The 15,187-nt window shown below is 32.9% G+C and overlaps 1 protein-coding gene across 2 annotated transcripts in view; it reads right to left on the reverse strand.

Moving 5' to 3' along the window:
• Positions 1–15,187, reverse strand: part of LOC149903568 (uncharacterized) — a 202,028-nt gene that overhangs the window by 149,565 nt on the left and 37,276 nt on the right. For both annotated transcript variants that reach the window (XM_090108474.1, XM_090108476.1), the window contains exon 2: positions 12,960–13,007. In XM_090108474.1, the coding sequence (XP_089964600.1) occupies positions 12,960–13,007 (48 nt within the window). The remainder of the gene's footprint in view (positions 1–12,959; positions 13,008–15,187) is intronic.

Here is a 15,187-nt window from a genome sequence, read left to right on the forward strand (position 1 = left end):
AGATTTCTGTTAGAATTGCTCTTTAACAATATCAATTGTTTATTGCACCTAACCAAATTATAGTTCTCTGTAATTATAACGTGTGTGCAATAACTTAAGTTGTAATTATTTCCATTTATCCATATTGTTTAATGTTTATCATTAGAAAACAAAATATATAAATAAATCGAAGTGTATAAGACCGACTGCTGCTGGCATTGCTAAATCGATTGACAAAACCGACTCCACTTATCATCGTCTATCATCTATGAATCTATGGTTTTTATAAAATTACAAATTTATTTTTCGTTCCCTATTCACTATTAATATCTCACATCGACAACGTTAACAAAATGGCCACTTCCATAATAACTAAGCCTTGAAGATTGGTGTTATCTAGGAGCAAATCATTTTGCGGGAAGCCCTGCTAGATGAAAAATGCGCAAAGCTCGATGATACGTATAGCTTGCTGGAAGCAATTTATTACATCTCGATAACAGGTTGGAGGTTGATGCAGTTAATAATACGTATTGCGTGGTCGTTCGTTTTAATCTATTCACAGATAAATGGTGCTTTGGCAAAAATTGCTCGGCTACTGCGCGCTGTTATTTTTATGTGCTGGTAATTTTATTTTGTAGCTTCGCTGACTATTATTTGTTCATATTTTACAGTTTTATTATGCGAGCAATAGCTATAATAAATAGTTTATAGTCAGAGCAAAATAATAGTCATAGGAATTATAAAAGATATTTCATATTAGAAAAGTTATTCGAAAATTTAAATTATAAACAGTTTACTGGCTTAGTGTAGATAATAGAAGCTCTTTGAAATATACGTATAATAAAATGTAACGATTAAATTATAATCACAATACAGCCTTCGATGTGTCACCTGAAACAATACAATTAGTTGCCATGTATAAGGCGGTACTGCGATTTAATCAATTTATTATGACGTAACATAGGTAATATCCACCAACCAACCAGCTGCGAGTCGCGAAAGGTCACACTTCCCTGTTCCAAATTCAAATCTCTCTAAATTAGCAATCACTAATCAAATATGGCGCGAACGAGCTACTACATGCTACTACTAACACGGCGTTACGCAAAACATTCTACAACAAAATTTATATTAACATTCCGTAAACCCTTAACGAACTCGTAACTGCCCCGATCATTATTACTGTCATAAAACAATGCAATAATCAGATTAAAACAAATTTATTCGTACACTTAAATGTGACAAAGTATCACTGAATAAATCGTATGAAGTGATCGATTTATGTACCTGTAGCTTTAATTTAGTTTGTAACAATTACCGTTAGAAGCTGAACGGGCCTAAGTTGTGTGTTCATTGGAACAATAATAGACCTAAATGGTGTATTTTCTATGGGGTTAATAAGGTTTACAATTGCATGTAAGGGTGTGTCGTTTCGGGTCGATTAGATCGGTCGGAGAGCGAAGGTCGTTGAAGGTTGGCGCGCTTTTCCGCGATCAACGGCATTAGATTAAACAAGATGGCGGCAGCGGCGCGTGCGCAACCCGTACTTGCTCTGCTAGTGCACTAAAATGCTACCATTTAAATATGTGTGCATTCAAAAATTACCCGCCTACACATTTATTAAAAAAAACCTCATTTTAAATACCTACATGGCATTGATGTTGTTCATAATTTTATAAAAATTATAGAGTTGAGCTTTTATAAACTTATAAAACATTGAATTAATTTGTTTTTGAATAAATTAAATGGAAATGGCTGCAATTTATATATAATTGATTAAGATTATAATATAGCAGACGATTAAGTACTTTAGAATCTTCTTAATTTTTTTGTTGACAATTTATGAAAAAATTATATTTTTTCATGAAAGTTAGATAATGTATATTGTATAGGTATGTGAAAACTGTTTTTAAATACATACCTACGTTAAACACGAACAATTTTTTTTTCTAAGTTAAACACAAAATTTTATGATCAGCAGCATTTTAGCGTCGCTTATTTAGTTTGAGCTTAGATAATAAATGCGCTTTTAATGCCACAATACGAGTACCTACTAAAACACGAAACCACTAACATTCATATAACAAATAATACTAAATTTCATTGTTTCACGGTTTAATACATATAAATTGAATCGATTATGGTACAATAGCCTTCATTTTTCTTAAACATGTATATAATTTCCTACTAATTATAAATTACATATAAATAGTTCTGTTAAGCTACTTAATAAGAATTGGTAAAAAAAGTAGCATGTCTTATGGTAGAAGAAGGAAATGACCAAGTTCGTCATCCAATGAAAAGTGACTTTTAGGTTAATAGAAACAACCCATTTTATCAAAAATAAAATGTGTAGATGACTATTTTTGCACGCCTCATAAGCGAAGCGTTGAGGTGGGTACTACTGTCACTTCGCGCAAAACATCTGATTTTTCAAACTTAAAATGTCTTTATGTATCATACATTGCACTTGTAAGATAATACATACACACACATATTAAGAAAAAACACTATTTTTAACGTTCATGTTATTTTTGATGTCATTTTTGTTATTTAAGCTAGTTAAAAAACAGTTTAAAAAAGTTCTGTCTTGGACGTCCGTGTGTCTGTATGTGCGGATCCTTTTTCTTGTTAACACGATAGCGACCGAAATACTTTACTAATCGAGTCTTTTTTTTTCTCTTACGCTTGAGTATGCTCAGGAATAGAACCCTTTCATTTTTCAGGGTCTGATTCGATGTGGTTTAATTGTTATTAAATAAACAAAAATAATAGTTAATAAATATTTATTAAAAAAAAATTATGAGGCGTGCACTTTTGGATTTTCCAAATTATTTAATAATCAAAAGAAAACAACGTTCACGGCTAAAGCACATCACAATTTACATGGAATTTGAGATGAAAATATGTACCTAGTTTAAGATCCAGAATCATTTATTACTTTTTCTTTCAAAAATAACTTCCAAGTTTTCCCCGTGGTTCTGTCCACCGCGCAGGTGAAACCACAGGGCACAGTTAGTATTATATAAAGCCCGTTATATTTCGTATAGTAGCACTTATCTACTCTAATACTGTCGACTTTTGGCTATTAGAAGTCGTGATCTTTTTAAAACTCAATTACAAGAGGTCGAAGATCACGCAAATGATAAATTATACTGCAAATAAATAAAATCCTTAGAACTTTCTAAATTCTCGTCATTACGTATCAGTAATTCTAAAGAATATAATATATTATGCTCTTTTGATTAACAAATACAAACACAAACATTATAATTATACAGTGAAAAGAAGCCATCATTATTATGAAAGAAATAAATATCTATTAATTATATTTGTTTTATGCAATTTTATGAATTCAAATACTCACTTTCTCTAATTTAAATCATGATCATATATATATATATATATATATATATGATCATGTATACATATACATAATATGTATTAACAGTTCATTATAAGATTGTTAATAGGTATATCACCCAAAAACCCTTAAAAACTCGTTCAAGGAGCTTCATAAAAGGCGATTTAAAACAAAATATGAAAAGCTCAAACAAATTTCCAATAAAGCAACATATTTTAAATGCCATACCGAAACAAGCAGCAACTTATCAAAATCGATAAATGATAAATCCACTTGCTGATTATATCGATACAATCGATTGTGTAATCGATAACAGACATATTTAAGCCAATTAACATCGAGCAAACACACCGATAGAATTGTACTGCATCCGGCTGGCTATACAATAACATTACATCACTAAATTGGCCGCTGAACAGTAAACTCATACTCAATTACTTCCCTATCACAGCTCTATGTTTCTACGCAACGCAGCAATCGTTCATCGTATACCGATTGTAATTATCGATAGCACAACACTAATTCTAAGGTCGGTATCGCTTCGCTATCGCTGACCGGCGACAGTGACGGTAACCTAGTACAGACGGCCTGATATTTTGATAAGACCTCTATTGGGAGGGCGTAGAAATGCCTGGGTACTGTTCAATTATATTTTATTTACCGATACAATTGATCGATTTACGAATTATTGTTAAAACCGGTTATACGATTGAATTTGTAGCATTATATTATATCCTTTGTATTATCGAATATTGTTAAAATTGATTCAAGTTTGATTTATTTCTAATTTCTAATAGTATATTATAAACATAAACCGTTACGTATTTTAGACCCGCGCTGTCAAAGGAAATTCTACAGATGTTTCAGTTGTCTATTTCCAGTCATAAAAATCATATCATTAAATCGCACCATTGCGACATAAAAGACGTAAAACAGATACATTTTCACAATGTATAATATGCGAGGTGCATTGTAGACCGATACTCGTCTGGTTAACCCTTTTGAGATCGATTTCAGAAGCAGATTTTCTACAATAACCACGTCCAAACTCATAAAATTTGCGCTCGGACTTTGAAACATTACCATAGATAATATTGTAACCATAGAGAAAGTTATTTCCGTACACATTTTTTTCTCTATTTAAGAGTACCAGAGTGTCGTAAATTAAGTTTTATGATACGTTTGATTGCTGCTATTGTTTCCTGTGCATATATATTATATAAATTCTAGGAAATGCTCTTACTCAATCGTTAATGCTTACTATAACTTCACCACCGGATTTAGTTTCAATTTCACCACCAGATTTAGTCTCTTAATAAAATTGTAAGAAGGTAGTTACATTACTTTTAAAAATAGTATGACGTTAAAAAAGCAATTCTACGATTATCATATTTTGGTTTATTCATGTAGTATGTATATTGATAAATTAGTGAACTTATTAATTGCTTTAACCCTTAATATACATTTTATTATTAAGCACACGGTAAAAGTTCAACGATAACTATATATAGCTAAGCCATAAAAGCAAACAAAACTCGCAACAATTAATTGCAAATTGCAAAACGAAAACCGAGTCGAAGCTCACGGCTCACCATATAATGAATAGAAACCTTATCAGCTTCCGATTAAGCCATAAAGAAATGCGATATCTATTTTAGATTTATATAAAGTGCATACTTTCACGTGACCCCACAACAAAACCAATAGGAAAGCGGTCCACTTGCATACCGCCATCGTCCACTGCATTACCATTATTACGAGATAACCCGCTGTCCTTTGAATACGATTTATTTAGATAATCATCATAATCGTGTGGAAATTGGATTTGTGGATTGTTCTTTGAGTTTTACAAGCGGATACGCTCCGGTTTACCTGTTCATTTAAAATTTAAAATCCCTTTGTAGCCCTTGTTCATTAGGTAGGTACATACCTATATAATAGACACTCCCAGAGTATCATTAAAAAGTTAGCAATAGAATAAATTTTTCGTGTACACGGTAAGGACAAATTTAATCCAATAGTTATTTTCGAAATCAGTGCTAAAAATATTAAACTAGATGGATTTTTATTTTTTTAACTAGACTAATGTAACAAGATAGAAAAATGTTTCCGTCTCCTAAAAATATTACGTAGGTACGTAAATCATTCAACGCACGCTGTATCTGCTTAGTACCTATACCACAGAATATATAATAGTACCACAGTATTACAATATTATTTCCTATATTGTAATACTGTGATAGTACTACGTACGCCTGCGTAACTTACTCTCAACAAAGCACCATTACCTTACAATTTTTCCCTACATAATATATATTTTTTATTAAAGGCATGAAAGATGCATTTATCTATATTTCATCGTCCCTTATCATCGCCTATTCGCGGGGGCGTGTAGCCATCAACAGCTAGAAATTATAGCCCCCGTGGAGCTTTGGCACATAAATTAGCTGTGGGTGCAATGACAGCTTTTTGACTGTCTCGCTAATTTTAAGTGCTGTTAATTATTTATTAAACAAAGAAATAACTAACCGGAAAATTCGCAAATCAGTTGAAAATAAATTAATTGTTTACTTTAATTGTGTACAATAGTAGCACAGAGGAAAATTCAGAAGGATATATTAATATGAAATTAAATTCAATATTATTTTTTGTTATAAAAATACAAATAATGGAAGGTATCATTTCACTATCAGATGAGCATCAACATATTAAATTATAACATCGCTATCATCATCAAAATAAAAATAAATTATCGAAAACCAAATGTTTGTAATCGCTCAAATTATGCCTAAACAATGCGGCCTAAACAATCAGATATCCAACACCAATGTTATTTCAAAACGCAATCTTTAATTTTGATTACTCCTGCCCTCGGAGCCCACAATCGCGACAAAGGCCTGGAGAAATATTATTTTAGCCGAGAATAAATTAAATTGACCATAATATCTTCGAGCACAATTTACTTCTCCGAATAGATAAAACTGTCGTCGGATTGTCTGTTTAATAAGTACTGGCGATATTTTAGCTATGATTTGATTAATAATATCTATTTGTGATCTCCAGTTATAGACTACAGTCTAGTACTTCTATGAATATTATTACACTCTAGCTTGCCTATGATGAACAAGAGAAAAATGTATCTTATATACGTTAATCCAGATTATCTATCTGACCGTTTTGCATATAAATCGTGAAACTGAGGAAGGATCTATTACAAAAAAGACACACATTTTTTTGTCATAAACTTCATAGTAATTAATAGTATTCTTATGAATATAATATGAGCATGGATAAGATTTTTAAGAGTTTATAATGAAGAGAAATAACATCGGTTAGAGTTAGAATGTAACTTGGTGGTTGTAGTGAGATGGAGGATACATCAGATGCTTCAATTTAGATACAAATCCTTTACTTTACTATCTCATTTGCACTTAATTATTAATAGTCGACTGTTCAACTTATTCTGCTTGTAGATTTAAGACCGGTAATGTTGGAGGATATCCTACTCTAGTTTCTTATGTTGTTTCTCTTTGGCGTGACTGGCGCTAGATCCATTATTTAACAATGTATTATTTAAATACAAAAGGTTTATTAATTTTAAATATTTATATTTAGATAAGTACTTATATTCACAGGTTGCTGTGAACAGGGTCCCATACACAAATCATGGAGCGAATTTTCTCTCACCATCACGAAATTTAACTATCTACTTTAAAAACCTTTACCCTAATTTTATTCATGGCAAAGTATTGATTAAATTAAATTATTGTAATTTAGTTCGCAAAAATGTAAAGTAAAAACGTACTTAAAATCGTTTAAAAATCTTTTTCAACGTAACCGCCATTAAACCCAAAGGTTATTTTGTTTCACAGTGTATATTTATTGATATAAATATGACGGGGCAATGTGTATCGGTTGAGATAAAAGAGAGCCTGCACTTACGATCACGTATTTATAGTCCATACCTGCGTTTGTAACTTTCATATAATGTGACGCTTTTCGTACGTTAACATTTTGCATTGGATAAAGTTTGCTTCTTAGTTCTTAGTAGTAGCAAGCTTCATGTTAATTTGTATTTTTTTTCATAGTGTATTATATAATATATACAACACTCAACACAGTACCTTAAAAATATGTATGTAAGAATACAAAATTAAATTGATGGAATGAATATTCGACTACAACAACTAATTGAAACTGACTGGTTTCATAACTGCTTAAATTCAAACCAAAACCTTAAGTATTCAAAATTAAAATCCTTCAATTTTTGTTCTCTAGTATATTTTTAATATAAAATAATAAATGAAACGTGCACTATAAATATAAGGGCACCGTTGGAATGTGCTACAGTTTAAATGAGGCTGGCCGAGTGAACCGGTCGGGGCGACTCGCCTCCGCAACTTCGGGGAAAGGTTGATTTATAACTAAAATTACAACTTGCACACGAAACCAGACCGCCGTTAACCATTATCAATATAATTCGATGTCGTGTGTTTTTCTGTAATGATGCTTATTAACGTCACGTATCGTTTTAAATGTGGACGTTATGGTTTCGGTGTTTGTGCAGGCAATCGGAAATACATATGCTGATATCTGCTTAGATGAAAACTTTTATTTAATGTTGATATGTTTATATATACCTAGCTATTATCCGAACTTTCCAAATAAACTGGCACCTGAATTTTTTTATAACTTCATATCAACAAATACAATAAATTGACTCTATAGCACATACTTATAAGCTAGAATGGATAGATATTGTGCAATATAATAAACTCTTTCGTATTATCTTTTACTCCTCAATTTTAAAAACGACAGTGCCGTTATTTATTTTTATTATACTCCATGAAGATGACAAAACTACACACGACCATCCAATTATAACCTTTTTATTATTTTATTTTATAACACAACTAAATGGAACCAGCTTGCATTTATCGTTGCAAAATCTAGAAAAGACTTTAAGACAAACCAGTTGACGAAAAGAGGAAACATTACAGAGGTTATAAGAAGTATTATATATTCCGAGATATCATTTAAACAACAAAAAAAATATTTTATACACTTACTCGCGAGAGAAAGGTGGACTGAAAATTTGTTGCAACAGGAACGTACCTATGGACAATTTTTCAATTTATTGAATTAAACGTATGATTTATAAAATCTTTATATAATAATATTATGTAGGTACATAAAATAAAATTTAGAACTTTCGAAATTCTCTTACCTCGTAGCATCTTGTTGTAAAGTTTGGATTTTTGTAAACTGTGAAGACACCAAGTTACTTCATAGAAATTACTGAATTTCTATGATGTAACAGTGTAAAACAGTAAGGAACTGTCCTTACTGTTTTACACTGACACATTATTAAAAGCTCAATTCATACTCTTAACATTATAATTAAAACCATTGGATAAAATTAAAACACACATTCGTTAAAAAATAATGTCCAGTTCATTGACTCAAATTGAAATCTAATGAAAAATTTTAACAAACTTTTAAATTTCGAATTTTGGAACGAAGAGGTTGAATGACGCATTTTTTTTAATAATTATTTTTTAATCGTCTTCAATGTGACTATGACCTTCTTTTGTAGTGAATATTAAAAAAAAATTCTATTACAGTTTAAAAGTGGAATGTCTTAAAATGTTTATTCTAAATGCTTTATAACTATAATAAAATTAACCAGTCTTTAGACCAAGCATTACAAAAGCTAGTTTCAATAAATAGCACTTAATAACCACAATTACTACCGGAATATCGGAAAACAGTATTCTCAATCAGAATCCAATGGACGCTTGAAATATTATCGTCATTGATAACATCGTGGTGTAAAATATATGAGGCTCGGACAATCGCTTCATGTACGTATTGCTTTTATATGTGAGAACTCTTAGAAAATATGGTGATAAATAGTTTTTAGTATGTATATAGACGTATTTTAATGTTTTTTTTTTTAATATTTTGACTGGAATATTATATTGATTTGTAAATTTATTATTAAAATAATGGACAAATTCCAAATTGGAGTTACGATTTTAATAAATATCTTAACCTACTCATAAATTAAAAATAAAATGACACTCAGTATTATTTCTAAATATCAAGTTGAAATGTAAGTGGGAGACAATTTTTATAGAGACAGTAATGAATTTATTTAATTTAAATGTGTAAAAAAAATTTTACACATTTAAAGAATTTTAAAAACTGTACATTTCTTTATATTAGCGATAAAATACTATTCTATTATTAAGAGATTATTTGTCTCTACGACATAAACACCATATCAAGAGAACGACAATTTGCCAAGAATTCAGTACATGTGATACATTTAAGGCTATTTCACGCTACGCAAAAACTGTAGGCGTCGATAATTACTTTATACCTAAGCTATTCAGCTCATTGTTCTATTGGTCCATCAATCGCTGGAGCGCTACGCACCGGGTACACCGTGCAGCGCTGATAGCATCTCAGCTCGCTGCAGCGCTGTCGTTATCAAGATCGTGGCTGCGCCCGAAGGCTCCATACAAATTGTATGGCGTATCTTTGCTACTTTTGGGCATAGTTAACCTTATAGTTTTCTTGTAAGATGTTCCCGGCTAATGGGCTGGATTCAATGTGTCACGGTGTGAAGGAGATAGGCGTGCTAGATAATTTATATACACGTTCCGCGGGTGAGACGGGAGCGCCAAGTTTTAATTTAATAAACACGTTTCCCAGGCTCGTCTGTTATAATTTACTAGCTTGTTGTCGCGACTCCGCATCCGTAGCGCCAAGGATAGCTATCGACTTTCTTTTATACGTACCTCATGTGTATCACATGTACCTCACAGATATAGTTTTATGCAATTTCGACATTTCTTGAGGTTTTGCTCTGCTAGGATCTATGAATAATAATGAGCTTAGTTACGTACGCGTAATAACTATTATCTACCTACAAAAAATATTATTTTCTTTGCAAATTTTATCTTCAGTTCTCACAGACATCAAATTACATCGACATAAAATGTAATCTCAAGAAAACAAAACAATTATAACCCACACAACAAATTTAATTACAAAACTATCATTCATTACTAAAAACGTAATATGATAATGTAACCAACAAAATAAGTATCGTATCAAATGACGCAATTAAGTACAATAAACATTATATACGACAATGCTTTTGAAATCGGTGCAAGCCGAACAATTATTGAAATTACCAACCGTTCAGCTACCAGATATAATATTCGCAATCTAAAACACAACGGTAATTGCTTATACATTGCCAACATTTATTCCAACGCGTAAAATCGCTAACAATTAAGATCATTAACATGCCGGTAACTGCGTACGGTGGGATTTATATGTAATCGTCCCGCAGGTAGCTGTATCTAGGTGAAAGGTATCATTGTAGTGTCATGAGTCCACCTGGCCGTTTTATATAAGGCCGAGATAAGTCGCCGGCCACAAGGAAACTGTTGTAGCACGCATTTTTGTTTGCTGTCTTTTTAATGTTTACTCAGATAAACTATCTAACCTCGAATTTTGGTACATATTTAGAAATTTAAAGGAAAGGTAGTTTAAAGCTAATTTCATTTTCAGGGTTTTTTCTATCGGCACACATTACATTATTATTATCAGCTACGCGTAAGAGAATACGTAGAACACTTTCATCGAAATAAAAAAAATAAAAATACAGCATTACCCAAAACATGTAACAGCTTAAATTATAACAAAAATAAATTTAAAAAAAGACGTGTGGCACTCGGGTACTGCCGCGGTAATGCGCTTATTACACTACCCGATATGAAGGGCCCTGCATCTAGGGTGGGCGTGTTCCCTAGTTAGTGTGGCGCTTATTACACTTCTCTGCGAATTGGGCCCTAACTCAGTTTATACGCGAATGTCTAGAGAGATAAACGTATTGTTGCATTATACATTATGCCGCCGTCAGTATCGAAACTTCAAAAAGTTGCTGTAGCAGTGGCAACCGTTGACGCAATAACAAATATTAAAAAAAGAAGAGAAAGATCTGGGTGAAAGAGTATTTGCGGTTACGTGAAAAGCTTTCAAATATGCAAATACTAAGCGTGCTTGAACTGGGAGTTTTAATGAATTAATTAGAGTAGGTGCAGAACAATTTGAACACTTGTTGAGTTTTAAAACAATGAAATAAACAATTGATTTAAACAATTTATTTATTTGTTAACATGGCGGTGTGATCACAAACATTTGGAACTTCCCTTTTAAGTTATATAAACCTGTAGTAGGGAAGTTTGGTGACACCTTACATACAAAAGCAGCCACTCCACGCACTAGTCGCGCGGCAACTGAGCTCCCTAACCGCCCTAAACGTTATTACATCACCCAATCTGCAGGGCGCTTAGGGAGCTAGGCAGATCGGGCAGACCCGATCGCCCTAAATCGGGACACTAACTCCCTAAGTCTTATTACACCACTCTTAGTTAGGGTTAGGGTCCCTAAAAATTGGGTGGTCTAATAAGCCTTTAAAGCTATTGCATAGCATGCCTTCAAGCCACACCTCCGTGTCCGTCGGAGTGGGGAACGTGAGGTTTTTCGTTACGCAATTTCTGGATTCGGTCCCCGCGCTCAAGGCCCGCGATAGAAGCTATGCAATAGCTTAAAAACATGCCATTCAAAGGTAAAAATCGTAGGTTCTCTTCTCTTATCGTATCGTAATCGTAGGTAAGGTACCTCTATCTCCATATTTACGTTTTCATACCAAAGCTTCTTTCAGAATAAAAGTATTTTCAGCAAAATCTCATATTCAATTTACACAAATTCCAGAATAACAGTTATAATAATTATAATATAAATAACATCCACTGAACAGAAAATGTCAGTTAGCGCAGTTTGCGCTACAAGCGAGCGCTGGTCAATTCGCCAACACCGTTATTGTTTTGTTTGGTCGATTTGCGATATCGCCAGATAAACCCGATTACGTTAGCCTGCCGTTAGAGGGAAATTTATGTAGGTTTTTACTTGGGACTGTAAGTATTAATTTTAGATCGATTTAGTTCAGATAAGAGTTGTTTATGGTCGCATATCTATCTGTGAATACGCAATCTGTAGATAATAGATATCCATCTGACTTTCGTTCTCGTTTATTTCACGCTGTTCTTGATATCTTGATGACGTCATTTATAAACGACCACCTAAAATGGAGCTAATAATGCGTTTAATGTTTCTCAATCTACCACCTACTTAAAGACTTTGTGTGGATGCCATTTAGACAAATTTATAACTGTTTATCTGTATTAACAAAAAAAGGTAAAAGTAGATTATAAATGTATTTGACATTTTCATTGAAATTAATTTGTATTAATTAAAAATATTGAAACCGTGTAGAGTCTACAGATTAGATACTACAAAATATTACAGTTTGACGACGACGGGTAAACTGTAGAGCAATCAAATGCTTACTTGATGAATTAGAATATTTTCTTTGTTGTGAGTCAATGTACAGTACCTACATCACATTTTATATTGTTCAGAAAATAAGGCAACACTTGTTTAATGTGTCATGTATTATATTCTTATAATAAAAACAATATCTCGTGTTTTATATCTAGCTTAAGTAACTTAAACCGTTTTTAATGTTTTTACTCACCTATATTTGAAGTCAGAGAAATAGAAGAGAAATCTCTCGGGGCCGTTCCTGTAAATAAATATTATTTCATTTAATATTAGGTATGTCAGATAATAAAGTGCTTCCATACATTTAAAAATGCACACTCACACATTATAACAATAATTTACATGCGCATCAGTTCAAAAAACTAAAGGTCTTGGTTTCAATTTCCCATCTGACAGTAAAAAAGACGTGTGGCACTCGGGGACTGCCGTGGTAAAGCTATAATCATATATAATCATATAATCATAATCATTTATTCACCATAAATACAAAATTAAATACATAGAAATAATTATCTAAATTAATTAAACATAAAAATACAAGGATATTATAATAGGACCTGATGATTAAAAAGATAATATGACCTGCAGACCTACACTAAGACAGCTTGTATCGTAGGCCTGCAACCCTTCCTGATTACACAATAAGGTAAGTGGTACTCATTATATTTCAGGTATTAAAAATTATCTGATATTATCAATCAAAATTATTTATACATAAAGATAAAACATTATTTATACATATTAAGATTAAATTTACATTTTTATTTATTATTTATTAATTTATAAACTAAATGAAATCTGCGCCTATATTAACGCCTTTATTTATAAGTGTGTAACTATGTGTGAAAATGTGTGTGTGTGTGTGCGTGCGTGTTAGTGTGTGTGTGTGTGTGTGCGTGTGTGTGTGCGATTTGTGGCAAGACAGAGAAAATAACATGGATCAGACAATAACTTTAAGCATTCTCTCAATAGCTTCATAATCACACTCAATCAACCAGTTTCTTATGGCACTGTTGGCATCTCTTATGGACATCGAAGGCAGAGCTACAATATCTTTGGCCATTCTATTGTATATGAGAGGTCCAAGAAATGTTTGCTGGCGTTGAGCAAGTTTAGTGCTTGTTTTGGGCTTAGAGAAGACTTTATCTTTCCTTCTTTTACCTATAGGGTTAGAACTGATTAATTGGTGCTGATTTAAGAGAATTTTTTGAATAAAGAGTTGTCTTACAGTTAGTACCCCACATTCAGCGAATAACTCTGATGTACCAAAATAAAAAGGCCTGGAAATGGCGACTTTCAATACCGCTCTTTGAGCCCGTTCCAGAGTTAACATATTGGTACTTGGAGCACCTCCCCAAGAACTGCAGCAATAGGTTAGTAGTGGCTTACATAGTGCATTGTAGACTTTAATTATTAGGTCACGATCTGCGACTTCTCGGAGATTTTTAAAAACATAAATGAGCTTTCGAATTCTCTTACTTAGATGCTCAATGTGAGGTTTCCAGCAGAACCTGCTGTCTAGGATAATTCCTAAGTACTTAATGGAGGTGACGCGTTCCAGTTCAGGACATGCACAGGAAGAAATTTGGCAGCTCAGATGTGCCTTCAATGAAATTTGCTCAGGACGATCACGCGTTTGGGAGAAAAGTATATACTTGGTCTTTGCTATGTTAAGGGAAAGCTTATTATTCTGAAGCCAAGTAATTACTTGTTTTAATCCTTCCTCAGCATTTGACTGAGCCTCCTGCCAACTGTTCCCAGTGAATATTAGAGCTGTGTCGTCAGCATAGGAGAAAATTTTACCTTGCTTCAAGGAGATATTAAAGAGGTCATTAACGTAGACCAAAAAGAGACTCGGGCCGAGTACACTGCCTTGAGGTACACCATAGCTAACTTCCCGTTTTTCACTGATATAGTCACCAATTTTAGTTTTTTGTTTCCTGTTTGTCAGATAATCTTTTAGTAGAGACAGTGCATTCTCCCTGATACCTACTTTCTCTAGTTTATCCACAAGGGCGGGTATGGAAACCGTATCGAATGCCTTTGCTAAATCAAGAAAAACTCCAACTACTTTTTGCCGTTTGTCCAAATTATCAACAATGTATTCTGAGATATTGGATACCGCATTTTCAGTTGATCGGCCCTCCCTAAAACCATATTGCGATGATGATAGAATTTGGTATTTTTCGAGAAAACTCATTAGTCGTTTGTTTATTACTTTTTCAAGCACTTTGGATAACACCGGGAGAATAGAGATGGGTCTGTAGTTTTCGACACTATCGCTGCACCCACCCTTATGAATAGGAACAATTATAGAAGTTTTAAAAGCATCAGGGAAAATCCCTGTCGTGAGACTTCGGTTGCAAATGTGAGTTATGACGGGCACAAGCACAGTAGCCGAGCCCTTAATGATTTCCGCTG

This window comes from Colias eurytheme, chromosome 13 (assembly GCF_061535395.1).
Source record: "Colias eurytheme isolate Ceu_HAF_F1 chromosome 13, ilColEury1 Martin Lab GWU primary, whole genome shotgun sequence".
Taxonomy (NCBI): Eukaryota; Metazoa; Arthropoda; class Insecta; order Lepidoptera; family Pieridae; genus Colias; species Colias eurytheme.